The following is a 27,404-nucleotide window of genomic DNA, read 5'->3' as shown; positions in this document are numbered from 1 at the left end:
GAAAGAGTCCGTGCGCTCGAGGGCTTCCATTTTTTCAAAATGAAGAATCAAAGATCAGACGGCGGTGAAAGGTCAAAGGTCAACTCTACTGAAACTCTTGGGGGGGAAATTATCTATGTACGATAAAAGTGTTTTGAATTTAGCAGTCGTTTTGGTCTGATTGGAGCTGTGAATAATTCATCGCCCCCTTTAAAAAACTCAGTTGGGACTTGAAGTAATTTATTTTTTCCGCACGATTTTTTGCGAGGACGTTAATCATTCAATAAGTTGTCAAGTCAAAGCTGTGAGTTGAGAAAGACTTCATGATGAGCGGGTGTCATCTGGGGAGAGAGGAAAAGCCTCTTTTTTTTGGCGCGTTGGGGAGGGGCGTCTGCTGTCAGCGGTGTGTGTGTGTGTGTGTGTGTCCTGCCCACTCTGTGGTCACCTTGTATTTAAATAACATTGATCTGCAGGGAGAGGCCACGTTGGCTCCGATTTAGACTGCGTAGGAATGCCGGAATGTCTTTGGCCTTATTCCGAGCCTGACCTTTGACCCCTGCCACTGCACGCAGAAGGGGGGGTGGGGCGCTAAAGCTGGCGGCGACCACCTGCTCTCCCTCTGATCTAATGACCTCGCCTCCCAGCGCACCAAGAGCACAGACCACAAGCCCCCCCGGGCCCCCGTTGTGCTCCTGCGTCCGGCAGACTCCGGCCCCACAAAGGCCTGTGGACGGAGTCGCGCCCCGGGGCCCCGCGGGTAAACACACAAGCTGACGGCCGACTGCACGTCAACACACACTGAGCTCGCCCGTTCCGGTGGGGGCGTAAACACACCAACACACACACACACACACACACACACAAAGCTGCACCTGACTGACTCTCGGAGCGTTCAGGGGTAAAGGCATCGTAAAAACCAGCGTCAATGCCGTGTGCCATGCACTCATGCGGCAGACATTTACGGCCCTCGTCTGGTGGCTGTCCGTGACATCATCACCCCGCCGTCGGCCCGCCGTTAATGCGAGACTCGGAGAGCGTGTCGGTGGCCTCCTTGGAAGAAAAAAATAAAAATAAATGGGCTTCATTACATCATGTGGCCCGCGCTAACCTCGGCCCCCGCTCGGCACGGCCGGGAGCGCCGGCGTTCGGGGAACTTGGAAGCGTTTTTAAAAATAATAAACCCGCAGCGGTGAAAACACCGTGTGACTAATCGGCGTGCAGGGTAGAGCCGGGCAGCGTGACCGGGGGAAAGGAAAATAAACTCTGGCGCACGGCCGAAGTAATCAGAAAAGGAGCCTTTTCGTCGGGCATGCCAAAATGCATGCGGGGGGGGGGGAGGAATATGGGGAAACACAATATGTGAGGATGGGGGGGGGGGGCGAGCAACGGGGTTACGACACGCGCCGCGTACGATGTCTGCAACCAGGGAGATGAGAGACGACAGGGAGATGAAATTAAGGAGGAATGAAAATAGGAGAGGCGCGTGAGGGCGCAGGGAGTTGTGTGTGTGTGTGGGGGGGGGGAATTTGAGATGATGACGAAAACTCCCGTTCTGGCGTTCCCAATGCGAGACACCGAGACGGTGGCGGGGGGGAAACGTGATGCTCTACGCGCTCGGTAATTATAGAGCCAGAGTGGATGGATGCAGATGTGTCAGAATATCTCCCCGAGACGGGGTGGGGGGGGGGGGGGGGGGCTGACTGGGAAGTCAAATTCAAAAGCTGTATTCGACTCTTACAGCAGCACCACCTTTGTAAGAACCGGGCGGGGGAGAGGGGGGGGGGGTTTCTGCCGACGGAATGGAAACGGAGAGAGGAACTCTTAAAATGTAAAAAACAAACAAAATATTGCAAGAGGGAGAAAAGAGTAAAGCCGTCTCTGTCACCGACCGCACGTCTACACAGTCTACACACAGTCTACACAGTCTACACACACCCGAGAACAGCCACGCACTCGGACTCGCCCAACGCTACCCGTCAGCACCAATAAAGCTCCCCTCCCCCTCACTCACACACAAACACACACACACGCACACACACACACACACGCACCAACAGAGTGGAGGGAGCACGGACAGTGGCTTTAAATATCGATGTGATGAAAGAGCGAGGGATTCACAGGAAAGAGAGGATGGCGAAAGACAGTTGAAGGAAGGGTGCGGGGGAGGGGCCGTGATAGTCGACCCCTCGATGGATTGGTTGAGAGCGAACAGACAAATGTGACGCAGGGAGACACACACACACACACACACAGAAACACACTGCTATGTCGATGAGAAGTGTACTCTTTTTTTCCCCAGGCGATGATCCGCTATAGAAACACCCATTTGCGGATATTATATTTCCTTTCTGCCAATAAATTCCCCTCAACCCGTCACACTGATCCGTACGGTCGAGGGAGGATGTGTTCAAGACGACATGAACACACTCCGAGACGACGTCACACACCCAGCGGTGTGTGTTGTTGTTGTTATTTTTCCACACACCTTTTTCCAAGAGGTCAACGTCTCATCTCTCGGAGAGTGAAGTAACGTCCCAGAACAGAAGCGACGGCCGCGTCTCGCCCCCACGCAGACAATCAATGTGAAAGATGACATTACCGACCTTCTCCTGGAGGGAAAGCGGCGGCAGATTGAGCCGGATTGATTCAACCAAGCAGATTGTGTCATTGCCACTACAGAAGCCCCCCCCCCTCGTCTCCCACCCCCCTCTCGTCTTCCACCCGGGAAAAAAAAAATGTGTCTTCGGACAAATGACCTCCGTGGGAAGCACGACCTTTAATTTTCTTCTAATGTGCTGATAGAGAGAGAAAGAGATAGAGAGAGATAGTGTACAGGAGGGGGAGATGGAGGCAGGATGCTGACCACATGCCCCCCCCCCCTCCCTTCACAGCACAAACCGCTGGCCATTTTTCCTCCAGAGGATTAATTTGTGTGTGTGTGTGTGTGTTGGCATTGGTCGATAGGTTGCAAGGCAAAGAGCTTCTCCCTGCTTTGCAGAAGTGTGGTTGGTTTCTCACTCTTACACACACACACACACAGGCTTTTCTCATCTTAAAGCGGACACACGCTGGGATACACACAGCACACTCATATAAAGCATCTGGCTTCATGCTGCTCAGGTCTGGGAGAAATCGCTCACGCTCAGCAGCAGTTCCTCATTACGATAACACACACACACACACACACACACACACACACACACACACACACACACACACACACACACACACACACACACACACACACACACACACACACACACACACACACACACACACACACACACACACACACACGACACGTCGTGGACGCGGATATCAATTTTGGGAAATGTGCACATCTTTAAGATGGTCTATGGTTTGAAGGCTTCTCGTGAACGGTTGCAGGACGTCTGGAAACAGACGGACCTCAACTTCAGCGCCAGCGGAGGGATTTGATCCTTTTTTCCGGGTGACGTCATACCTCCAGGTATCGCTCCATAACCTCCAGGTATCGCTCCATAACCTCCAGGTACAGCTCCATAACCTCCAGGTATCGCTCCATAACCTCCAGGTACAGCTCCATAATCTCCAGGTATCGCTCCATAACCTCCAGGTACCGCTCCATAACCTCCAGGTACCGCTCCATAACCTCCAGGTACAGCTCCATAACCTCCAGATATCGCTCCATAACCTCCAGGTACAGCTCCATAACCTCCAGGTATCGCTCCATAACCTCCATGTACAGCTCCATAACCTCCAGGTATCGCTCCATAACCTCCAGGTACAGCTCCATAACCTCCATGTACAGCTCCATAACCTCCAGATATCGCTCCATAACCTCCAGGTACAGCTCCATAACCTCCAGGTACCGCTCCATAACCTCCAGGTACAGCTCCATAACCTCCATGTACAGCTCCATAACCTCCAGATATCGCTCCATAACCTCCAGGTATTGCTCCATAACCTCCAGGTACCGCTCCATAACCTCCAGGTACAGCTCCATAACCTCCAGATATCGCTCCATAACCTCCATGTACAGCTCCATAACCTCCAGGTACAGCTCCATAACCTCCAGGTATCGCTCCATAACCTCCAGGTACAGCTCCATAACCTCCAGGTATCGCTCCATAACCTCCACGTACCGCTCCATAACCTCCAGGTACCGCTCCATAACCTCCAGGTACAGCTCCATAACCTCCAGATATCGCTCCATAACCTCCATGTACAGCTCCATAACCTCCATGTATCGCTCCATAACCTCCAGGTACAGCTCCATAACCTCCAGGTACAGCTCCATAACCTCCATGTATAGTTTCAAGTTTTTATTGTCACATCCCCTTTTATACAAGTATAATCGGTTTGTGAAATTCTTATGTGCAAAACACCCGACAGCAGTAGCAGACTAAAAAAAGAATAAGAATGAGAATAAACTATACAATATCCACACAAAAAAGAAGAAAGTATTAACAATATATGTATATAAAACAATGTAATAGAATATACATCATGACAATATATATATATAAAACAATGTAATAAAATATACACTTTTTTGAGACAATATATATATATGTATATACATACAATATATATATATATAAAACAATGTAATAAAATATACACCATGGCCATAGATATTCACAGAATATGTTCTGGTGTATAGTGTTAATGAGGGTCTCAGTCCTTGTTCAGCAGCCTGATGGCCTGACTGAAGAAGCTGTCCCTCAGTCTGTTTGTGCGGCACTTGATACTGCGGTATCGCCTGCCTGACGGTAGAAGGGTGAACAGTTTGTGGCCGGGGTGGTTATTGTCTTTCATCATCCGTTTGGCCCTGGCCATGCACCGCTTGGTGTATATGTCCAGGATGGAGGAAGCTCACCTCCAACGATGTACTGTGCCGACCGCACCACCCTCTGTAGTGCCCTACGCCCAGGGCGGTGCAGTTCCCGTACCAGACGGTGATGCAACCTGTCAGAACACTCGATGGTACTGGTGTAGAATGTTCTGAGGATGCGGGGCCATGTTGAATTTCCTCAGTCGCCTAAGGAAATACAGGCGTTGTTGGGCCCTTTTCACCACGTGAGTGGTGTGCGTGGTCCATGTGAGGTCCTCGGAGATGTGCACGCCGAGGAACTTGAAGCTGCTGACCTCTCTACTGCAACTCCGTCTATGGAGATGGGGTGTGCTCTCCTCTCCGCTTCCTGTCGTCCACGATCAGCTCCTTGGTCTTCTTGTCGATGAGGACGAGGCTGTTCTCCTGGCACCACTGTACCAGTGATCCAACCTCCTCCCTATAGGCTGTCTCGCCGTGCCGGTGATCAGCCCCAACACTGTTGTGTCGTCAGCAAACTTGATGATGACGTTGGAGCTGTGCATGGCCGTGCAGTCGTGGGTGTACAGGAGTAGAGGAGAGGGCTCAACACGCATCCCTGAGGGGCTCCCGTGTTGAGGGTCAGCGGCTCTGAGGTGGTACCGCCCATCCTCACCACCTGGCGCGGCCCAACAGGAAGTCCAGTTTCCAGCTGCACATGGTAGAGTGCAGGCCTAGACCTCTGAGCTTGGTGTCGAGCTTGGCGGGAACAATAGTGTTGAACGCTGAGCTGTAGTCCACAACCAGCATTCGACACAACAGTTCCTCCCTCCAGGTGGGAAAGGCGGTGTGAAGTGCCATGGCAATGCGTCGTCGGTGGATCTGTTTTGACGATATGCAAATTGCCATGGGTCCAGCGTGGCAGGCAACATGGAACAAATGAAGTCCTTGACCAACCTCTCGAAGCATTTACTGACAATCGAGGTGAGGGCTACGGGTCTCCAGTCATTCAGGCAGGTTACCTTGGGGTGTTTGGGGACAGGCACAATGGTGGACATCTTGAAGCTCTCAGGAACAACAGCCTGGGACAGGGAGAGGTTGAAGATGTCTGCGAAGACTCCTGCCAACTGGTCTGCACATGCTCTGAGGGCGCGCCCCGGGATGTGGTCGGGACCTGCCGCCTTCCGGATGTCCACCCGCTTGGTTAGCTCCATAACCTCCAGGTATCGCTCCATAACCTCCACGTACCGCTCCATAACCTCCAGGTATCGCTCCATAACCTCCAGGTACAGCTCCATAACCTCCACGTACCGCTCCATAACCTCCAGGTACAGCTCCATAACCTCCAGGTATCGCTCCATAACCTCCAGGTACAGCTCCATAACCTCCACGTACCGCTCCATAACCTCCACGTACCGCTCCATAACCTCCACGTACAGCTCCATAACCTCCAGGTATCGCTCCATAACCTCCACGTACCGCTCCATAACCTCCAGGTACAGCTCCATAACCTCCAGGTATCGCTCCATAACCTCCAGGTACAGCTCCATAACCTCCACGTACCGCTCCATAACCTCCACGTACCGCTCCATAACCTCCACGTACCGCTCCATAACCTCCAGGTACAGCTCCATAACCTCCACGTACCGCTCCATAACCTCCAGGTATCGCTCCATAACCTCCAGGTACAGCTCCATAACCTCCACGTACCGCTCCATAACCTCCAGGTACAGCTCCATAACCTCCACGTACCGCTCCATAACCTCCAGGTACAGCTCCATAACCTCCACGTACCGCTCCATAACCTCCAGGTACAGCTCCATAACCTCCACGTACCGCTCCATAACCTCCAGGTACAGCTCCATAACCTCCATGTACAGCTCCATAACCTCCAGGTACAGCTCCATAACCTCCAGGTATCGACCTCGAGGTCGCCAGCTGGTTATGGTGAAGATAATAATGCAGCTGGTATGCACAGAATAGGGCTACTATATTTATATTTATGTCAAAAATACAAATAAATATTAGTGCTGTGAAAATAACGCGTTATGATTAAATTACAGGATTAATTAGTTAATTTTTTTAACGGATTTAACGCATGAGCAGAATGAGCTTCCAATACGTCTGTTGTTGGTCGTTTCTAACCAGCAGCATGTCATTTCTGTCTCTACGTGTCGCGTTTACACCACTCCGATCTCCGTCTCGCGCGCCACAGAGCTCCAATGCCGGCGTGTGTGCACAAATCTTTATGTTCTCACAAAAATATACCGAGAATATCGGTAATATGTGATTAATCATGATTAATCCACAGAAACCAGTGATTAATTTGATTACAAATTTTAATCGTTTCACAGCCCTAATAAATACACATAAATGAATAAATATGTATTTTCACAGTGCTCCGTTTATATTCGAGTGTCCACATTCTCCGTGTGGGATTCACGGCGCCCACAAACATTCCCCACAATGCAACAGACAATGAGCCGCGTTCAGCCCACGTCTGCTGAGGAATCCCACAATTCAGCAGTGCGCCCGTCAGAGACGACGACGACCAACTGTCCTTAAACGCAGCTCCGGCATGTCATCCAGCGAGCACCTACTACGCAGCCAGCGGTGGACGAGGAACAAGGGAACAAGGGAACAAGGGAGCCTTTTCAGACGCAGCCTCGGTGATTACCTCCTTCGCCTCGATTCACTTCTTTGAACTTTGCCTCGGGTCACATCGCCATGACAGCAGACATCAGCTAATAAGGCCGAAGGGGAGCTCGCCGACTCACTGCGGATCCGTTTGTTGCGTGTTGTAACCATGGCGATTCATCGAATCGCAATGACGATGTGAGGATTGAGCAATACTTTCTTGATTTGTGAAGACATTGAAAAGCTGGAAACATAGCATCCTGCTCCATTCGACGCCCGCTCACCATCACGAGGAGCCGCCGTCTCCCACCCATCAGTACCGCCTCACCTCTGTAAATTCCCTCTCGCCCTCTCTCTCTTCTCCCGCCGCCAGATACCGAGAACACATACCGTCCTCCACCGCCAACACCTGTCTTCGCCGCCTCTTCCTTCGCACCTTCCTCCTCTTCCTCCTCCTCCGAGCCTCCGTGGCTCTCCGCCTCCCTCCCTCTGAAGACGGACCCGTTTCCTGCCTCCTCTTCCCGAGGACCCGCCGGAACGGACATGCACCATCTGGCCGTTGTGTGACGCACGTGTTCCGTCTCGCATGCTTCGTCTGGGAGGGATGAACACGTGGGCATTTACATAAAAGGTTAAGGTGCATGAACGCACCATTTGTTGGCGACTCCAGCCTCCTCCTCCTCCTCTTCCGAGGCTCGGCGGATCTCCTCGGGGCCTAAAGCACGCTGAACATTCCCTGGGGCCGCGGTCGAGAGGCGCCGGTCCGTCAAAGACGAGTGCGTGACGCTCACAGCCTCCCGCTGAGAAGGCGGAGTGAAAAAAGGCGGTTTTAGTGGCCCGTGTCACCTCCATCGGCTTCTGCCTCCGGTAGGAAACGAGATGCAGTTTCAGGCGAGTCCAACATGGAGGTAAAAAAGCGCCGCTGTGCCACCTCACCGCGACGTTCCCGGGTTCGATTCCGGCCGCGGGAGCCTCCGTGTCCCGTGAGGCTCGGTGGTGATTTCAAGGTCCTCCGGTACAGCAGGACATTTACAAACATGCAACGTGTATTTTTAAAGATGTCTTTCAAACTAAAATGCGTTTCATACAAGCGAACCCCTCGAGGGAGGGACTTAATGTGGAGATTTAACGAGGTAGCGAGGCTGGCAACGACTTTGGCCCCGAGGCGCACTTAAGGTGGACTGACATTTAAGGTGGAACAGCTATTCTCAGTTTCGAATGGACCAAAAAAAAGGGAATTAGCCGCATTCAAACGAGGAATCTGTCGGCGGACGACACTGAACCGTCTCAAGCGAAGAGCTTAATGAGAAAATATTGGCTCGGCTGTTTTTTTAATTGAATGGAGAAGATGTTTGGCGCTCTCCCTCTCGCCGACGAGATGCCGGTAATTGGATAATAAACTCCACCTCGATGGAGAGGAGAGCATATTGTGGGGTTTTCTGCCTGCGGCGCAGTAAAGGTCCGAGTCTGATGGGCTTAACCGGCGGCCGCTGAGCATATTGAGGGCGTCGTGACGGGTCGGTGTCGCTCGCTTTCTCGCCTTCGCCCCCCACCCCCCCCGACCCGTCACTTCGCCGTCTCTGAGTCACGCAGCTAAGCGAGCGGACTGTTTCGTCCGGGTCTATTTTTGGATGTCGTGATGTGGATGAGGGGGAAAAAAGGGAAGAAAACAAAAAGATTAAAAACAGAAGGAGAGAAGAGGGGACGTTTTCCCCGCGGCTTATAGATCGAGGAAAACGTTTTATGAAGAAAAAATAAAGAAACGATAGTCAGCGGAAAAAAGGGGGGGCGATATATTTAAACACACAACGACATTATAAAGTGCTAGAGAACCATTCGGCGTCTCCCACACACTCATTACAGCGAGCCCACAGCTGATGCAGCCCGATCTTTCACTGAACCTGATAACCATTTAACAAATTGATTCTTGAAATGGAGCTTTGAATGGATGAAGGCGGCACACACACACACACACACACACACAGGCTTGATGTTTTATGTTTCATACTCAGTGAAACTTTACCAAGCCCCTCCCCTCTCTTTTTGTAATAATTCTCCTTTTTTCCACCTCGGTTCTCTGATAATATTTTCATGCCGCTCATTCATTTTTCCCACTTTAGTGACGCTTACAATCGTCAGTACAAATCTTTCGAGGCCCTCAAACCGCTTGAAGCAGCTGAACCCCGCAAAAAAAAAAGCAGACGTGGGAAATCATCCGATCGCTCAAAATCGACACAAATTGCGTCTCCTCCCCTCTCGTTTACGACTCGCGACCTTGGAAACCAGACTCCCGCCGCCCTCCCTTTGATAAATGCCCGTCGCGGTACGAGAAATCATCCCTCACTCGTGGGTCGCAACCGACGCTCTGGGGGTCATCGTTCTTCCCTTCCGCTGGATCGCTCCTGGGATGTGCCGCTGTCTTCTCGGGTCGCCGAGTTCCTCCTCCTCCTCTGCCAGAGGTCGCGGTGGGTTCAGGCGAGGCCCTGTGAGGCGTAACCTGACTCACAGGCGAGGGCTGCGCGTCCATTTGAAAACCCGCTGAGGTGCGTCTGTGTGCCCATGACTCACGATTTATGTGGAAGCGTGAGGAGAGGCGGGGAGAATGAGGACTAATAAAAAAATTATATAAATATTTAGTAATATATTTTATTGAGACTGCGCATCTGCTCTCCACTCTCTGGCTCCTCAGTCCCTACTGCTCCTTTAAGGGGACACACACACACACACACATACACAGATTAGCACCAGCTGGGGCTGATTAACAATCAAGCCACCAGCTGAGGTCAATTAGACCTGGTCCCGACACCGTTCCCTTAACCACACCCCCCGCTCCACCCAGGGCCGAGCCTAAACAGCTGCCACAGATGTGTTTTCTCCTGGACCAGCGGCAGCGACTATTAATTTCTGCTGCCGGGCGGCGAAAAAAAAAAAGAGAGAAAAGGATGGCTCCCCGCGGATCAGCCCAAAAGCCCAAGAATGTGACTTCTCACACGACAGCTGCAGAGAGCTTTGATCCGACTGGAGAGAAAGTCGGATTATCCGGCACAGTGAGTGACGGCCGGGAAAAAAATCGAGCCTGAGAACAGGCAGATTAGGGCAGCTAAAAACATTTTTTTATATAGTGTGCTCCCATTCTTAACAGCAGACGACTGGCAGCTTGACGTCACTTCTTTACCCAGGATGCATTTGTCCTCGCGGCGATTAGATGCCTCAATTAATTTGCGCATAACAACAATTTATAACATTGCAGAAGTATTTTTTTCTTCTTCCGGGAATTGTTTCAGGAACTCTGAGTGTTGTTTCCTGGGCAAGCAGGACACCGCTACGACCAACATGTGGGAAGCAGCTACGTAGCCGTCTGCCCGTCTGGTCTACAAAAACAAGTGAGATGAAGACGAAGTGTGGGCGAGCGAGGTGCATAAAAAAATAAAAAAACGTAATGCCATTTGCTAATTGCCTCGATGTGGCTACGTACGGAAAAGAGGAAAACAACGACCACACAAAGCACTCTGGAGAAGATCCGACCAACAGAGAGCCGTCTCTCGTCTCTCGTCTTCTTAACAACCATTCAATTAAAGCCGTCTGATGGCTCCTGATATGTGAAAGTAAGTCATCAATGAGAGCTCTTTAAAGCCGGGCTCGGAGACGACCACGGACATATGCTCAGGCTGCAGAGACTTTTGGTCCAAAAAGGCCGGATTCTCCTCTTTACACCCCCCCCCCCCTCACAAAAAACGTTAAAAGACATTATTACACTAGTATTACATCTCGAGGCCATGATGCACGCGTGACCTTTCACGATGGTGACCCGATGGTGCCAGCAGACGGCGCTTGACCTCGGGACACGGACTCCGCATCAGCAGTCCTCTTCTGACATCGTGTTCTCCATTAATGCAGGCGGAGCCCGGCTCAAGGAGACAAAGGAAAGGAAAGAAACAAATACAATCCAAGCGACACTGGGGTGAGCTCCAACCACACGGACTAAAACAGCTGTTGGCCTGCGCAATGTTGTGGCTTCACACACACACACACACACACACACACACACACACACACACACACACACACACACACACACACACACACACACACACACACACACACACACACACACACACACACACACACACACACACACACACACACACACACACACACACACACACACACACACCGAGCCTCTGTGGTCTGCTGGGGTTCAGTAACACACATGCTCTCTGTTTATGTCGATCCCGGAGGCCTCGTGTGGTCTGCCTCGCTCTGGCCTGACACGATCCCCCCCCCCCCCCCCTGCACACCAACCCCTCTCAGTGCCCCCCCCCCTCCTCCTAGTTTCAATGTATTATGTATTATCAAGCTATATTCTGTATATATATATTTGGGCTGCACACGGGGGAAGATAACCACGCTTTTGGTTGACGCCCAGCGCCACAGGCTCATGGACATGGTGTGTAGTTCTGTGTGCAGTCAGCCTCCATTTATTTCTCTTTCTTGCCTCAACCCGCTGTTCATCTCCCCTCCTCTCTCTCTCTCTCTCTCTCTGGCGCGTCTCATTTCGCAGTCTATTGTCAGAGGCCAGCGAGTTTCCCGGGGAGCCGGCCGGGGCCTGGAAACACAAGCGGGGGTCGGCGCGGTCGCAGCCGAGCGTGACGGATACAATAACCCCTGCAGCGGGAAGCGACCATGTGCCGCGTTACTGCCACGAATGTTCTTCCACTCGGCATACCTCGTAGACCCCGACTCACTTTCCTCTTTCCCGTCGCATAATTGACCAAAGTCCGTCCCGACAAGTGGAGCTCCACTTAGAGAGGTGGGCTGAGGTTGATGGGATGATGTGGGATGAGGTTGATGGGATGAGGTGGGATGAGGTTGATGGGATGAGGTGGATGGGATGAGGTGGGATGAGGTTGATGGGATGAGGTTGATGGGATGAGGTGGGATGAGGTTGATGGGATGAGGTGGATGGGATGATGTGGGATGAGGTTGATGAGGTGAGGTTGATGGGATGAGGTGGATGGGATGATGTGGGATGAGGTTGATGGGATGAGGTGGGCTGAGGTTGATGGGATGATGTGGGATGAGGTTGATGGGATGAGGATGGTGGGATGAGGATGGTGGGATGAGGTTGATGGGATGAGGTTGATGGGATGAGGATGGTGGGATGAGGATGGTGGGATGAGGTTGATGGGATGAGGTGGATGGGATGAGGTTGATGAGGTGAGGTTGATGGGATGATGTGGGATGAGGTTGATGGGATGAGGTGGGATGAGGTTGATGGGATGATGTGGGATGAGGTTGATGGGATGAGGTGGGATGAGGTTGATGGGATGAGGTGGGATAAGGTTGATGGGATGAGGTGGGATGAGGTTGATGGGATGAGGTTGATGGGATGATGTGGGATAAGGTTGATGGGATGAGGTGGGATAAGGTTGATGGGATGAGGTGGGATGAGGTGGGCTGAGGTTGATGGGATGATGTGGGATGAGGTTGATGGGATGAGGATGGTGGGATGAGGATGGTGGGATGAGGTTGATGGGATGAGGTTGATGGGATGAGGATGGTGGGATGAGGTTGATGGGATGAGGTGGGATGAGGTTGATGGGATGAGGTGGTATGAGGTTGATGGGATGAGGTTGATGGGATGAGGTTGGTTTTCTAGCAAGATTAGACCAAAACTCCAGAAAGGTTTGTCCAAAACAACCAAAAGGACACAACCAATAGTGTATTGGGGAGTTCTAATGGGAAGCACGTCACCATTTCTTTTGTTTCGCCCAACAACAAAAAAGCAATATGAATACCGGTTTGTAATACTTTGTACACGCTGGAAGTCAACAGCTATATTTAACATATTTTGGTGTGAGGTGATTCAGGGCTCTGAAATAAGGGTTGCCGTTGCCATCAGAGGCAAACCGGTTCTAACGTATAAGAGGGAGAGCAAACCGTGCCGTAAGAAATACGTATACATTTTATGATGTTTATGAAACGTGCGTGAGAAAGCGCTACAAACATAAAAGCAGTTTGTTAAGAAGAAGAGACCTTCAACGGCTTCTCCTTTGGCATTTCCCCCTGCAGCCGTTCTCTGATTCAAACACGTTCACCTTCCTTCCTGCAGCCACAACACCGATTGTTTGCTAATGTGTGTGTGTGTGTGTGTGTGTGTGTGTGTGTGTGTGCGCCACTTCACATCTCCACACACTCATTCACCCGCGTCACAATCACAGCGGCTGGAAACAACGTGCGACCGCCAACGTCACACGCGCGCACGCACACGCACACGCACACACACACACACGCACACGCACACGCACACACGTGTTGTGAGCTACACGTGAACGTTAAAGATGGCGTGTGTTTCTGGGGTCTATTTTTAGGGCTGATGGTGTCTATTGTTATGAAGTTGCAGTGAGATGCAGCGGGGAGGAACAGAAAAGGACAAACAGAATGCTGGCGACAGCCGACTCGTCCTACATGTGAACATTTCACAACAACAACAAAGTTCCACTGCCCCCCCCACGCAGAGTCGGCCGGTCGGAGCCCTGGCAGAGTGAAGCATTCTGGGACGTCCCGTTTTTTCCATTTCATCTCCACATGAAATGAAAATCGTTGCCGTCGTTACTCCGACTCCGCCGCCGAGCGGCCCGACATCACCCCGTTATGCTCTTAGGATGCGCGCTCGCTGATTGCCATATTGATTCATAAATGGTTAATGCGCTCCTGCCGTCTGATTGGCTATTAACCGAACCATGAACGCAACCCATTACGGTTCTGAGCTCGTTTTGCCACGGGTGAAACCATCGTGGGGAGGGCCCGGCCCGGGGCCTCCGGAGGGGGAGGGGCCTCCGCGGGGAGCTAAGTGCTCCGCAACAACGGGGAGCTAAACGCGATTTGATTTGATCGCGTACCCGAAAAAGGCCTCGTGTTCAGTTGAAAAGGATCTTTCACATTCACACGGTTCACCGCGCAGACATGCAGGCTCACGACACACACACACACACACACACAAATAAGAGCTTGCAGTAATGAGAAATGCCACCACGGAGGAGAAGAGATGGGAGAGACGAGGCCGTCCAATGAGGAGCACACCTCCAAATGAGAGGGGTGTGTGTGTGGGGGGGGTATCAGTGACATAACAGCGTCCAGCTGCTCTTGGCACGACGGGCAAACCTTTTCATTGGCAGCCCAGGTTTTTAGTCGCTCTAATCCGTGTTTATTTTGCGTGTGTGTGTGTGTGTGTGTTTGGGTGTGTGCACACGCATCCATCCGTGCAATAGCTAACTGATAAGGAGCGACAGCCTGACACACGTGGCCTTGATAAAGGTTACGTTGGGTGATGGTATCTGACAATCTTTAACCAGGCGGTCCGACCGTCTGGTCTGAAGAGGGAGAGAAGACGGCCTTCAAGGGCCGAACAGGAAGTGACATGAAGAACAAAAAAGTACGGGAAGAAACACAGTTCATTTATGAGTTTGAGTCAAGAAGAGATAAAAAATGTTGTGGCTGCAAAAAAATAAATAAATAAAAGTAGAAAATGAAAACCCCAATGTGAAAGTGCAGTAATAGTTGGTATAATAGAAGTCGTTGGATGTATAAAACAGAAAAAAGGCTCGACACAAGTGGCGCTGCGGAAGGGAGACGTCTTTATCACCAACATCAACGAGGGGAAACGGGCTCTGATCACACCACGGGGGGAGTTGATGTGCAAGTGGTACGGCTCGAGTTCTTACGATAGATGGAATGAGAAAAGGAGATGCGTAAGATTACATTTATTTTGGCGGGAGGGGGGGTTAAAAGGGATTACAAACGGAGATCTGGCAGCGGCGGCGATGAAGCTACGGCGAGCTCGTAAACGACGGAGCCCTTAGATGTCCTCGCCCCGGCCGCCCCAAAAGATACGGCAGCTGTGGAGACGCGAAGCGATGCATCTATTTTTTTGGGGTGGGTGTAAGGGTGACGGGGGGTTGATGTAGTCCGTCTGTTCCAGCCCCCCCCCCCCCCCAAAGAAACCTCCCCTGTGTCGTCCCCTAAAAAAAGCTTATCAGCATCCAGAGATGCCGCCGGGCCTTTGAGGCTCCTTTCGGTCTCGCTTCATCCTCCACATTAAATGCAATTTATTAAACAATGAATCTCCTCTGCTCCTCCGACCGTGTGAACTCGGTAAATTCCCTCAGCTTTCAAACCTCTCCTCCCCCCCACCCCCCCCGGAAAAAAAACAACTCTCTAAACCTGGATGGAATTCAAATGAAACTTTCTCCAAATAAAAAAAAGAAGCGTGCTGCCCGGTGAAAATATTGGTGAAATCCTGAGCGTGACTGTGACAAGGCGTGGCCTGTGCTGCACTGTACGCCTGCATGCTCACACGTGGACATGCTACCTAATATTAAAGAGCCCCCCCGCCGAGAAAAAAAGACATGAAGGAGAAGAAGAGAAAGAAAAACTCTTGCTTATACATAATTCATGTTTTGTAGCTTCTGGGGGTTCCACATGAGCGGCCGCAGTTAGAGCTCGCGCCGGGCTCCGGACCAACAAGATGCTGCTGAGTGTGTGTGTGTGTGTGTACAGGGAGGCAGGAGCCGGCCAGGCGAGGGTTGGCTGGCGGCGTAAAAAGACGAGCATTCACAGAGGAAAGCGCGAGAAAGAAATAAAATATAAAAATAAAGTGGGAATGGAAGGAGGCGCCACTGAATCAGCACTAACTTGCTAAAGGGGACACGGGCAGGGCGCAGCAGCGTCGCAACAGCCACGCACATATGCAGCCGCTGATGCACGACTTAACACACACAGACACACACACACACACACACCTCAGACTGCAGTGTAAACCCAACACATACGTGTCTGGATTCCAGTCTGTCGGCTACACTGGCAACCTTTGGCAGATCCCCAGACCGGGAAGAGGAAGAGGGTTCCTCCGCTTCCCGGGACAGAATACACACGCTAAATATGGGAAAGAGGTGACGCGCATGCAATAAATAGCAGGTGTGGTCAGAGAGGATGAGCTCATGCTCTCCTTGAGCTCCTAGAGGGGAAGAAAAGAGGGGAAAAGAAGAAGGTCCCAGTCGGGTAGAAGTGTGTGTTTAAAGATAGCGCGCTATGTAGCTGTGAGCAAATAGTCTCCAGTCACCAGATACCCCACAAGCAAATAGAAGAGGTTCCTCACACACACACACACACACGTCTGGGAAACCGGGGAAGAATTTGACCTATCACCTCAATATAGAAGCGATGACACCTAAAACCACTTTGAGGGGATCACAACCCGAAAACCGGACTACTTTTGGCCAGCGAGTCGCTAGATGACCAAGACGCACCGTGCTTGTTATGCTATGGAAGCCAGGGTGTCACTCCCTTCAAGAATTTAAAGTAACCCAGGGAGAGTGATTTATAAATGAATGGCTTGGGGGGGGGGGGGTGATGTATTCAAAAAATAAGGTATGAACTAAAAGTATACAACCCCCCCCCCCGTGTGTTTTTTTACATTCTAACAAAAGACACCCGTTAACGATCTGACACGGGGAGCCGCCTGGCGCGAAGCAGCCGAGCATCTGGAGGAGCCGCTCCTCGCCGCGCTCACCTGTCTCACTTCAGGAAGCCGGGGGAGCGAACAAGATGCAGACGCTCGGGAAAAACAAAAGTGCTGTCGTGTCGCAACTTTCCGAGGGGAAATAAACACTTCAATTCAACCCCCGCGGAAAATAAAAGGAAACGCACGCCGTCGAGCTGCGAGACAAAGCAGGATGCTCTCTCTCTCTCTCGTCTCCCTTTACCTCCCTCTGATTCTTGACGGGGATCACTGGCATTTCCCACTGAAGCTCTTTTTCCTCTTTTTTCCTTTTTGTGCGGGGGGGTGGGGGGGGTTGCTTTGATAGCAGGGATGCGGTTGGATAGACACGACCAGTTAGGAAGCAGCAGGGTAAAAGTAAATTGAAACAGGAGGATTGTCCCACTGCTCGGCGAAAAGGCTGCAGAATATCAGCTAAATGGAATATATATATAATATATTATATATATTACATATTATATACTGTATATAAATAATATATATATATATATATGCCACTAAACCACTGAATCGCTGTGGAAATGACTCACGTGAAATGCCCTTATTCTTAAAACGTTTCCGTCCATGACGCAATCAGACGAGGGCCAACACTTTTTTCTCCCGGACCCTTTCCACATCCATGCAGAATTAAAGAGTTGTGTAAGTGGGCTCTTTCAAGGCCGTGAAGAGGAAGATGAGACGGCATAAAGAAGAGAAGGAGGGAAATTGTGAGTCGGGAGCGGCATGGAGAAGAAGAAAAAGCAGGAAGAAATTGGAGCGGAGGAGAGTGGGGGCGTCAATTTTATATATCCACCAGAAGCTGCACTTTCTCCTACATTGCCTCCCCCCCCCAAAAAAACCCCCCCCCCCCCCCCGAAGGTGAAAAGGAGGCCCCCGTCAAGCTCTTGAATAAACGCCACCAAACAAACTGTCAGGGGAAACGGGGAAGAATCGGCGGAACACCAAAATCCTTTCCTTCCTCCCATCACACGCCCCCGCTCTGGGCATCCCGAGACTCGCCTCGGGGAGACCAGACGCCTTCTTCCCTTACCTCCTCCTCCTCCTCCCCACTCGTTAGATTTGGCTCAGCCGCCGATCCGCGACTCTGCCAAACCAGGACATGGCTGTCGACGGCCCGGGCCGCGAGAGCCCGCTGTAGCAGTTGCCGGCGTCCATCGTGGTCGAGGCGGGTCGAGGAAGAGGGGGGCCGCGGCGGGCAGAGATCGGTGGAGAGGGAGTGAAACGCGAGGGAGCGAAAGGGGACCGTATGGGGCGTCAACGAGGCACAAGCGATCCCTCTGGATTGAGAGCAAACTCGGGCATAATAGGAGCCCTCTGGGAGCGCCCGGGGGCCCGGCCCCGACTTTTACACCCTGCGGGAGTGGAAGTCAAAGCGAGCCATAAAGCATGATGAACTGGCCGGGGGGGGGGGGGAGAGCCCTTCCATCAGGCAGCCAGATCTGCTCCAACAAAAACCCCCATTCTCTCCTCGGAGCCGTGGCCCCTTAAACGTTGAGCCAGGCGCACATTCTTCACTGACATAATGCTTTTTTAAGCTATTGCTTTCTTCAACTCCCCCACCTCCTCCTCCTCCTCCTCTTTAGCCTTACCCAGAACACACACACCCACCCCTCCATCCCCTCCCTCCTCCTTTTTTGCCAATTACTATTTAAATATGAATACCGGCCGAAGGGCCCGGGTGTTTGTTTTTGCTCCCGTGGCGGTGAGGAGGGAGGGGAGGTCAGCGCGCACGCTGACGTCAACGATCGGCCGTCGCCATTCAAGTGCCGGCGGTAGGAGCTCGCTGAACGGCCTCCCGGGACCATAAAAGCTGCCATAAAAAACTAGCTGCTACTACTGCTGCTGCCCCCCCCCCCCCACACACACACACACCTCCCCCCCACCTGCTTTCCCCCAGCGGAGCTGCTGTAAAACGCCCCGAGGGAGTCGCAGAGCTCACAGGAGGCGAGGAGTCTGTGCACATCTCTTTATTAGCAGCGAGTCTCAGATCATACAGACAGGCCACTGCCCCTCATCGATGAGATGACCCTGGGCAGGTGCTCCACAGCTGGGGGGGGGGGGGGGCGGGGTCACTCAGGAAGAGGGACAAATCCCCAGCGGCAGCCCCATTTCAGATCATGTCGTCGTTTCTTACGTATTAAAATGCAAACATTGACATATTGGTCAGTACATATACGAGTTAAAATATATTTTTTTAAACGCCGGGCGCGGGAATGCTGGAATGAAGGAGTGCGCTGGGAGCAGAGTTGCCCCCTGTCTCAGCACGCCCCGTGCCACGGAAATGAAGGCAGGGATTTTTTTGGGATTTTCGTGAACACTTCGTCTCTCAACATGAGATGGAAAGAAAAAAAACGGACAGATGTCAGAACTCGTCATGCTCTCCAGAAACCTGCAGACGCATTCCTCTCACCCGTCCTCGGCGAGGAATTTAATGAGAAGCCGATAACCGCGTGAACGTTTCCCCGACAGAGGGAGGGAAGGTTTGACGCCTCGCCGTTCGCTCGCTCTCCGGCTCGGACCCCGCCGGTTGCTCCAAACGGGTTGAAGTGGGCAGCTTTTCATACAGGAAACGATTCCAGGGGGGCCGGCCCGCCGCTGTGATAACGCCTCTCATCGATTCTTGTTTAGTGTGTGTGTGTGTGTGGACCCTCCCAGCTGATCAATCTCAACACCAACCAGCCGGCCTGGGAGGAGGTTATGGTTCTGAGCTTCACGAGTTCACGACCAGCCCCCCCCCCCCCCCCCTAGTTATGTCCTCCGTCCCTCGCTCCGGCCCCGCCTCCACCGCCGCTGCCTCTGAGGCCAGGGGGCGGCGTGGCTGTGCCGGTAATCCCTCAATGAATGTGGGTCAGTGCGTCGGGCTTTGCCTTCGTCACTCAGCGAGGGGACAGACAGAGGGGTCGCGACCCCGGCCATCCTACACACACACACGTGCGAGAAGACAAAAGACGCGGGGACGCTCTCGTACTCACACACACACACACACACACAGACACAGACGAGCGTCAACAGACACGGGTGGGCGAGCAGCCGCACGCGGACGCTACTCTCGCAAACTCAAACTCCAACGCCGATCCGAGATTAGTCGAGCCGGGATGATTAGAAGATAAACGGCGTAGTCGACCGGCAGATAATAAACGAACGGCTTACTTTGAATAATTCTGATAGTCGGTTGATGGTGCGAGTGACCCCCGGAGCAAAGGTGCCCCAAAAATGTGAGAGACAGGGAGAAAGAGAGAGACAGGGAGAAAGAGAGAGAGACAGAGAGAGAGAGAGAGAGACAGGGAGAGAGAGAGAGACAGGGAGAGACAGGGCGAGAGAGAGAGAGAGAAAGAGAGGAGAGAGAGAGAGAGAGACAGAGGGAGAGAGAGAGTCAGGGAGAGACAGGAAGAGAGAGACAGAGGGAGAGAGAGACAGGAAGAGAGAGAGAGAGAGAGAGAGAGAGAGAGAGTCAGGGAGAGACAGGAAGAGAGAGAGAGAGAGAGAGAGAGAGAGAGAGAGACAGGAAGAGAGAGAGAGACAGGAAGAGAGAGAGAGAGAGAGACAGAGAGAGAGAGACAGGAAGAGAGAGAGAGAGACAGGAGAGAGAGAGAGAGACAGACAGAGGGAGAGAGAGACAGGAAGAGGGAGAGAGAGAGAGTCAGGGAGAGACAGGAAGAGAGAGACAGAGAGACAGGGAGAGAGAGAGAGTCAGGGAGAGACAGGAAGAGAGAGAGAGAGAGAGTCAGGGGAGTTATGTGAGATGTATAGATGGCCTGATGAGATAAGAAAAGCCACGTGGCTCAAATCTGTCCACACAAGCACTGCCCTCTCACACTTATTACCCTCCGCATCATCATCATCATCATCATCATCATCATGCACCGGCACGAGCTCGCGACTAAAAAAAAGGGAGAGCAGGCAATCATGAAATATTCATGATTTATTCATTCGAACCACCTGAAAACACAAACAACGGCAACCCGGGGAGCGGCGCCGCCCCTCTCCTGGGAGACGGCGACGTGACGTGAGGCGAGGGAGTCTCCGTCAGGCGGCGGCGGCGTTGGGGCGACTGCCGGGAGTCCCACGCATAACCGTGTGCGTCTGAGATAAGGTGGAGGGGAAGTGCTGCTGGTTTTCCTCACTACTGCCTCCCAGTCTGTGGCAGCGCGTCAACAAAATGTCAACCGCAGCGTCGTCATGAAAAGAACGGGGAGGATAAGAAGAAGAAAGAGAGAGAGAGAGAGAGAGAAGGGAAATGGAAATGTGGCAGAGAGCCATCTCCAGCTAAATCACATCAGTGTTTCCATGTCGTTGTGAGGAGAGAGGCGGAGGGAGGGAGGGAGGGAGGGGAAAGTAAAGAAACCAAAAAGTCAAAGGGAGGGGAGGTAAGGGAAAGTAAAACAGGAGACGTGGAAACTAAATAAAAAAGGGATGACGGCCTTTCTTCCCCTGTTCTCTCCCTCTCGTGAGCACTCGTTGAGCTTTTGAGAGGATTTTCTCAAGTAGGGGGGGGGGGGGGGGCTGCTGATGACAGTCGTCGTTGACTCCTAATGGGGAAGAAGAAGAAGAAAAAAAATCCTCCGACACGCGCAATTTTTCTGGATTCTCCCCATTTCTGTCATCCCAAAACACGATCATCACTCCATCTCACACCCACTTGCTCTTCTCCTTTACCTCCTTACACACACACACTCACACACTTCCCGTCATCGCCCTTCCACTCTTTTCCAGTCCCCCGGGTGACCTTGAGCGGCGGCTGCCAGCGAAAGCACAAAGTCAATCCGTGCCAACGACGCTGGTGAAGCATTAAACGGGGGATGATGACGCCGCTGTTGGCCGTGAGAGGGAGGGCTCGGCGGAGGGCGAGCGTGCAGCCGGCCTTTAGCGGAACACTTAACGGTCAGAACGATGCCACTCGGGACCGCCGGGGGGGGGGGCACTCTTTCAGTCTTTCGCCGGCGGGACACGGAGAACGCCGTCCTGGGTCTCGGGCCTCACGCGTCGGAGGAGGAAGCCTTTCTGTCGAGGCCTTTCGCCCTCTCGACGTGACGCGGGGCGAAAAGCATCGGTGCCGGAAATGATTAAAGGTCGAAACGAGGAAGTCCACAAAACGAGACTCTCTGTTTTAAAAAGAAAGGAGAAGCGTGCTCCTCAAAAACAGAGATCACGCAGAGCTGGGAACTAGACGGAGGGAGGTTTAGTCACCGCCGTCGCGCTCAACGTGGCATCCCCCCCCCCGTAACAGCCTCTCTCTGTCCGCTCCCGAGGATCGTTGTCAGCCGAGCTGGAGACTCGCTGGATAATGTCGCCGTGAACGGGCCCTTTCATCAGCACTCGGCCGTGGAAGTGGACCGGAGTGACTCCAATTGAAAGCCGTTGCAGCGAAGAAAATCAATTGAATAAATGCACGCCGCGTGGCTCGTGTGTGTGTGTGTGGGAGCCGATTCAAGTGCCTACGGACCAGCTACTCGTCTGCCCTCCCGCTGCTGATGATGCATTCGTTTGTAGAAGCAACGGGGTCAAAGGTCACCCAGCGCAGGTGAGCCTGGACGGGCGTGCGGAGCGTTAACGGCGAGAGGCCCGGGCGCACCCCGCGGGCCGCCCCTTTGCACTCGCCACGCTCCACCAGGTCGGTCCCGGCCCGCCTGCCTTGGCACGGCTCCCTCCTCAGCCGCAGAACAGCTGCTCTGACACGTGTGTGTGTGTGTGTGTGTGCGTGTGTGCATTCCTGAGTCTGCACCACAGCGGTCCACGCCGCCCGCCCATGGAAACGGAGCGCCGAGAGCGGCCGGGCTACACGTGGATCCCGTGCGCCATGGGGAGCTACGTCAGGGTTTAAAAAACAAAACAAAAAAAGAAGCGAAACCACGCGGCTGGCACCCGAAAGGGTTCGAGTTCGACTCAAACGCAGCGTCGATGCTGGAAATGAAATGACTACCAGGCGCGGGGGGGGGGGGCCGTGAAGTCCGCCGCAGTGGAAAGAGAGGCCCCGCGACAGAGCTCGGGTTCCCTGAACGCACCGCGCCGCGAGGCGACCGGAATGCCAGATAACGGATGGCGTCTCTCGCCAGGTGACGCCGGGGCCCGAGGCCGACGGCGAGGATGAAGGGATGACGGATTGATAGACAAGTGCGTGCTCGTAAAGTTTTGTTGGAGCGGCCCTTTTCTTCTTCGTCTTCTTCTTTCACCACATCAGAAAAAAAGGAGGGCATGTTTTTTTTAAGAGTTCACTTCGAGTTCAAGAAGAACACCGATGTGCATTCGGTTCAACGCCACATGGACACATGTGGCGGTCAACTTTCCCGCTCCCCGTCCATCCATCCTGTGACATGAAGTGTGTGTGTGAGTGTGTATACAGGGAAACCAACACACCCACTCAGAGGAACAATGTCCGATAAGTGCCGTTAACACACGTCCGAGTCCATCCAGACTTTCCTGGAGAAAAGAAAGAAGAAGGCCCGGGCCGCCGATAACCGTCACTCACAGAGACGTGGACCTGGGGGTCGCCACGCCGACCTCAGGCACCGAAGCGGCTTTGCACTCGGCTGCAGCTGCTGGTCCCCAAGGGGGGGGGGACCATTAATTACCACCTTGACATAACGGTAGACCTCCAAAAATTAGAGGTAATCAACTAGCCCCGGGGGCTAAGTGGGAAGGATGGCACTAACGCTCGGGAATGAAGGTGATAATTAACCTATTACGGCTGATTTATTCGCACTAGATCACTTCGTACGTTCAACCAAAACCCGTTCGCCCGCCAGCCGGGCGCACGGACCTCGCCGCGCGCGCCGCCTCCTGCTTTTTTTTTAACAAGGTCACCGGAGCGGAGCGGTTCCAGTCCACGCAGGAGCTCCCACCTGGAGCGCTTTACACTTCATTTGCACGTGTCGGATGTTTGCAAACATCCAAAACCGGTCCCCGGATTATCCTGGTGTGGGGGGGTGGGCCGCCGTGGTCCCTCGGCGTGGAGGTGGAAGGTGATGATAGAGATGATTGAGGAGGGGGGGGGGGGTAAATTCCTTCGTAGGAAAGGAGGGATGGGGGGGGGGGGGTTGTCCAGGGAGCTGATAAGACTTTCACTCAAAAGGGAGCAGGAGGGTCCTGGGGCCACAAGAGCCTGGTCAACTGTAGCCTGAGGGGGGGGGGGGGGGGTCTTTACGAAGGCTCCCATATACCCGATGGATTAACGCTGCTTTATGAGTTTAGATTTTATATAAAGATATATTTGGTGCAATTGCTTAATCCCCATGTTCCCTTTGGGAAACACACACACACACACATGTACAGTGACAACCCACAAGGCACTGTGTTTTTTTTGGGGGGGGTGACAGCTCCAGAAGCCTGGATCACGTGCCAAAAAGTTTGATCCACACACACACACACTTACTTGTCGTACTCCGCGTTGTCCTGGTCGCAGCGCGCGTCCTTGTGCTTCTGCCAGTCCTTGCCGTGCTTGCAGGTGGTGAGCAGCACCACGTCCCCGGCGTTGTGCAGGTGGTGCAGCGCGTTGCGCGTGTCGGAGCCGATGCCCGTCAGGTAGCGCTTCCCCTTGAACACCAGCACGTACTTGCGAAACGGCGGGATGGCGTTGTACTTGAGGAAGCCCCGCTCGCCGCCGGTGCGCGCGTGCTCCTTGGAGAACAGCGGGATGGACACGTCGAAGTTGGGCCGGAAGTTCTCGGTGCTGATGCTGGCCTTGGCCAACATGGCCTGGCCGATGTCGAAGCCCAGGTCTTCCGTGTAGTCCGGCCACGTGCCCGAGTACAGGTTGAAGATCAGGTGGTTCCTCCCGTCGTTCCACAGCGGCAGGCTCTGCACCTTGGTCTTCAGGTTGTGCACGTACTGCGGGGACAGCTGGTCCCGGTCCAGAGTGTCCAGGCTCAGGATGAACAGACACGCCTGCCCGGGGTCCGAGGTGTAAAACCTGGAGCCCTCGATGGTGGACAAGATGTTCTGGTAGCTCTCGGAGATCTTCTCCCCCTTCTGCTGCGGGTACACGTACACTTTGAACCCGCTCCGTTGGCACGGCGCGAAGTCGAAGCACGAGTCCGCGCGGCACCGCTTGCCCCGGTAGACGCTCGCGTTGCCGTCCCGCTTCTGCCGCGGCGATATGTGCAGGTTGTACTCCTGCGTGTCCGTGTGGTCCACGGGGGAGAACATGTGTAACGGGTCCGAGAAGTGCGGCCAGGGCTGGTCGGGCCGGTACCCGGTCCGGCTGCGGTCATGCCGGCTCCTGCTCGCCGCGGGAAGTTGGACCCCTCCGAGGTAGGAGAGAAGCAGCAGGCACACGCCGGCGGAGAGCAGGATCAGGTAGCGTTTTTTGGCCTGCATGTGTCCTGGCGACGGGGGCAAGTTGTTTGGGAGTAAAAAAAGCAAAGTGGCCCCGAAGTGAGGCGCTCACCAACCCCGGCTACACCGCTCCATCCTCCGGCAGCAGCCTCCACGGATCCCCGAACCCCCGTCTGCGTATGCGGTTCCCAAATCCAGCAATTGATCCGGTGCATGTGGGCGATGTGTTGTGTGTGTGTATTAAAAGTACTGTCCCGTTGTCCCTCTTCTGTAGAGTTTCACCATTTCGCACACTCGCGCCTACGGCGAGGTGCCGAATAAAAATTTTTTTTAAATAAAAAAATAAAAGCTCCGTGCTGGACCCACTCGGACACAATCACAAGCCGCGGCGGCGACTCTCTTCCCCGGCGTGTCTCCTCGCCCTCATCCGGGCGGTGCGGAGCTCTTCAGACCGGGGAGGAGAAGAAGAAGAGAAAAAACTGTCCGACAGCCGTGTGGGAACTCTTTCTCTCTCTCTCCCCGGACCAGCAGCGTCAGGGGTCCCCGAGGCTCTCCCAGATTCGGGGGGGAAGGTATACCCCGGGTCCGACGTTAAACTCGGTCACACAGTGACCGGGAGAGGGGTGGGGGGGCGTGAAGAAGACCCCGGCGGCCGCCGCGCTTGAATCCAAATGCCCTCCTCCGGCTCAGTTCTTCCTATTCCCCCCCTCTTCTATCACTCCGTGGTCCCGTTTGAAGGGATTGCCAACACAAAAAAAGAGACACACACACACACACAAAGCCGGGAGGAGGGGGGGTTAGCGACGCAGCTCAGCGGTACAGCTGCAACCGGACGAATCCCTGCATTTCTCTCCTCGTGTATCACAGCCTCCACACACACACTGCCCGCGGACGCGCCGATAGAACATGGGGAGCAGGAGGTGGAGGAGGAAAATAAAATAAAAAACACACCGGAGGGGTGGGGGGGGGGAGCCACGCAAAACACGCGAAGTTCTCCGGTAACCGACGCGAGGAAAAAAAAAAACCCGCCGGGCGGACAGCGGAGGAAATGTCGCGAGCGGTCGGGATTCCTCGGTTCCTGTAGAGTCCAACCGCCGAGTGCTCCCTCGCGCCCGGTTGTTAGTCCGTAACATTCCAATCGCGACACGACGGCAGCTGACGCGCCGTCCCGTCCATGCCCACCGGCGCCGCTGATTGGTCCGTCTCCCGGAACGGAAGAGGCGGAACTTTGGGGGGGGGGTTTGGGAGGGGGGCGAGGGGAGGATGCACCCATTCATAACCGGAGTCCTCCGCATGTGTGTTATCTAATTGTATGGAGGTAGTTTGGAGATAGACGCCAGTTAGACATATTTACGTTACATTGTGACGTCACTGTCGCCTTAATCCCATGATGTAGGGGTTTGGTAATCGTTTAGTTGTGTATTACACACACATGTGCTTCTTTATATCTGTGTTAAAGTTACATTTTGGTCTTTCGTTGTGTCCATAAAGCAGCATTTATATATACTTGGGTTTTATTAATATTTTTACTGCAGCCCGCTCTATAAACCTTCTTGGCTTGACGGTTTCTGGGACTGATATTCACCGTTCCTTTAACCTTTATGTTTCCAGTTTTGACAGTAATAAATATTGCGATAAAGAGTGAGGCAAAATAGATGTTTCCTTCATATTCAGTACCATACTGTGGACGTTAGAGAGTAGGTATATGTGTGTATGCATTTCTTTATTTGTAATACCTTTGTTATATTATTTCCAATAACCCACTAGGCACATTATACATGAACAACGTATATTAATATTTACCACATACTGTGGTTTGCACATACAACTGTGCACCTATCATTCATTCATGAATCATTTTATATTACATTTTCTGACTTTATATCACTAACGGCAATAGGGTTACAAGTTAATTTATTTCCATATTCAGCAAACAGGTAGCATAATAGCATATATTTATTATTAGTTTGTGTCCGGGCTTATCGTCCCATATGAAGAAACCTTGACAACAATGTGAACAATTGCATTTATTGCCTTTTTTGTCGTTGCTGTAGAGAAATGAGGAGGGAGAGAATTGAAAAGGGTAATTTTTACATATTTCTATTTTGGATTGACAGGCACGTTTTATGGGAATCCAGGATCACAGGCCCCGCAGTCTCGATGACT

At 52.9% G+C, this 27,404-nt stretch overlaps 1 protein-coding gene across 1 annotated transcript in view; it reads right to left on the bottom strand.

Moving 5' to 3' along the window:
* The window catches only part of ext1b (exostosin glycosyltransferase 1b), a 101,130-nt gene extending 74,762 nt beyond the window's left edge, over positions 1 to 26,368 (bottom strand). Inside the window, exon 1 of the mRNA XM_056416021.1 lies at positions 24,337 to 26,368. Within this exon, the coding sequence (XP_056271996.1) occupies positions 24,337 to 25,280 (944 nt within the window). The 5' untranslated portion in view covers positions 25,281 to 26,368. The remainder of the gene's footprint in view (positions 1 to 24,336) is intronic.
* Positions 26,369 to 27,404: the final 1,036 nt, after the last annotated feature.

The sequence above is a fragment of the Pseudoliparis swirei genome, chromosome 1 (assembly GCF_029220125.1).
Source record: "Pseudoliparis swirei isolate HS2019 ecotype Mariana Trench chromosome 1, NWPU_hadal_v1, whole genome shotgun sequence".
In the NCBI taxonomy this organism is placed as follows: Eukaryota; Metazoa; Chordata; class Actinopteri; order Perciformes; family Liparidae; genus Pseudoliparis; species Pseudoliparis swirei.
The sequence above is the reverse complement of the archived record's forward strand: the minus strand, read 5'-3'. Positions and strand labels throughout refer to the sequence as shown.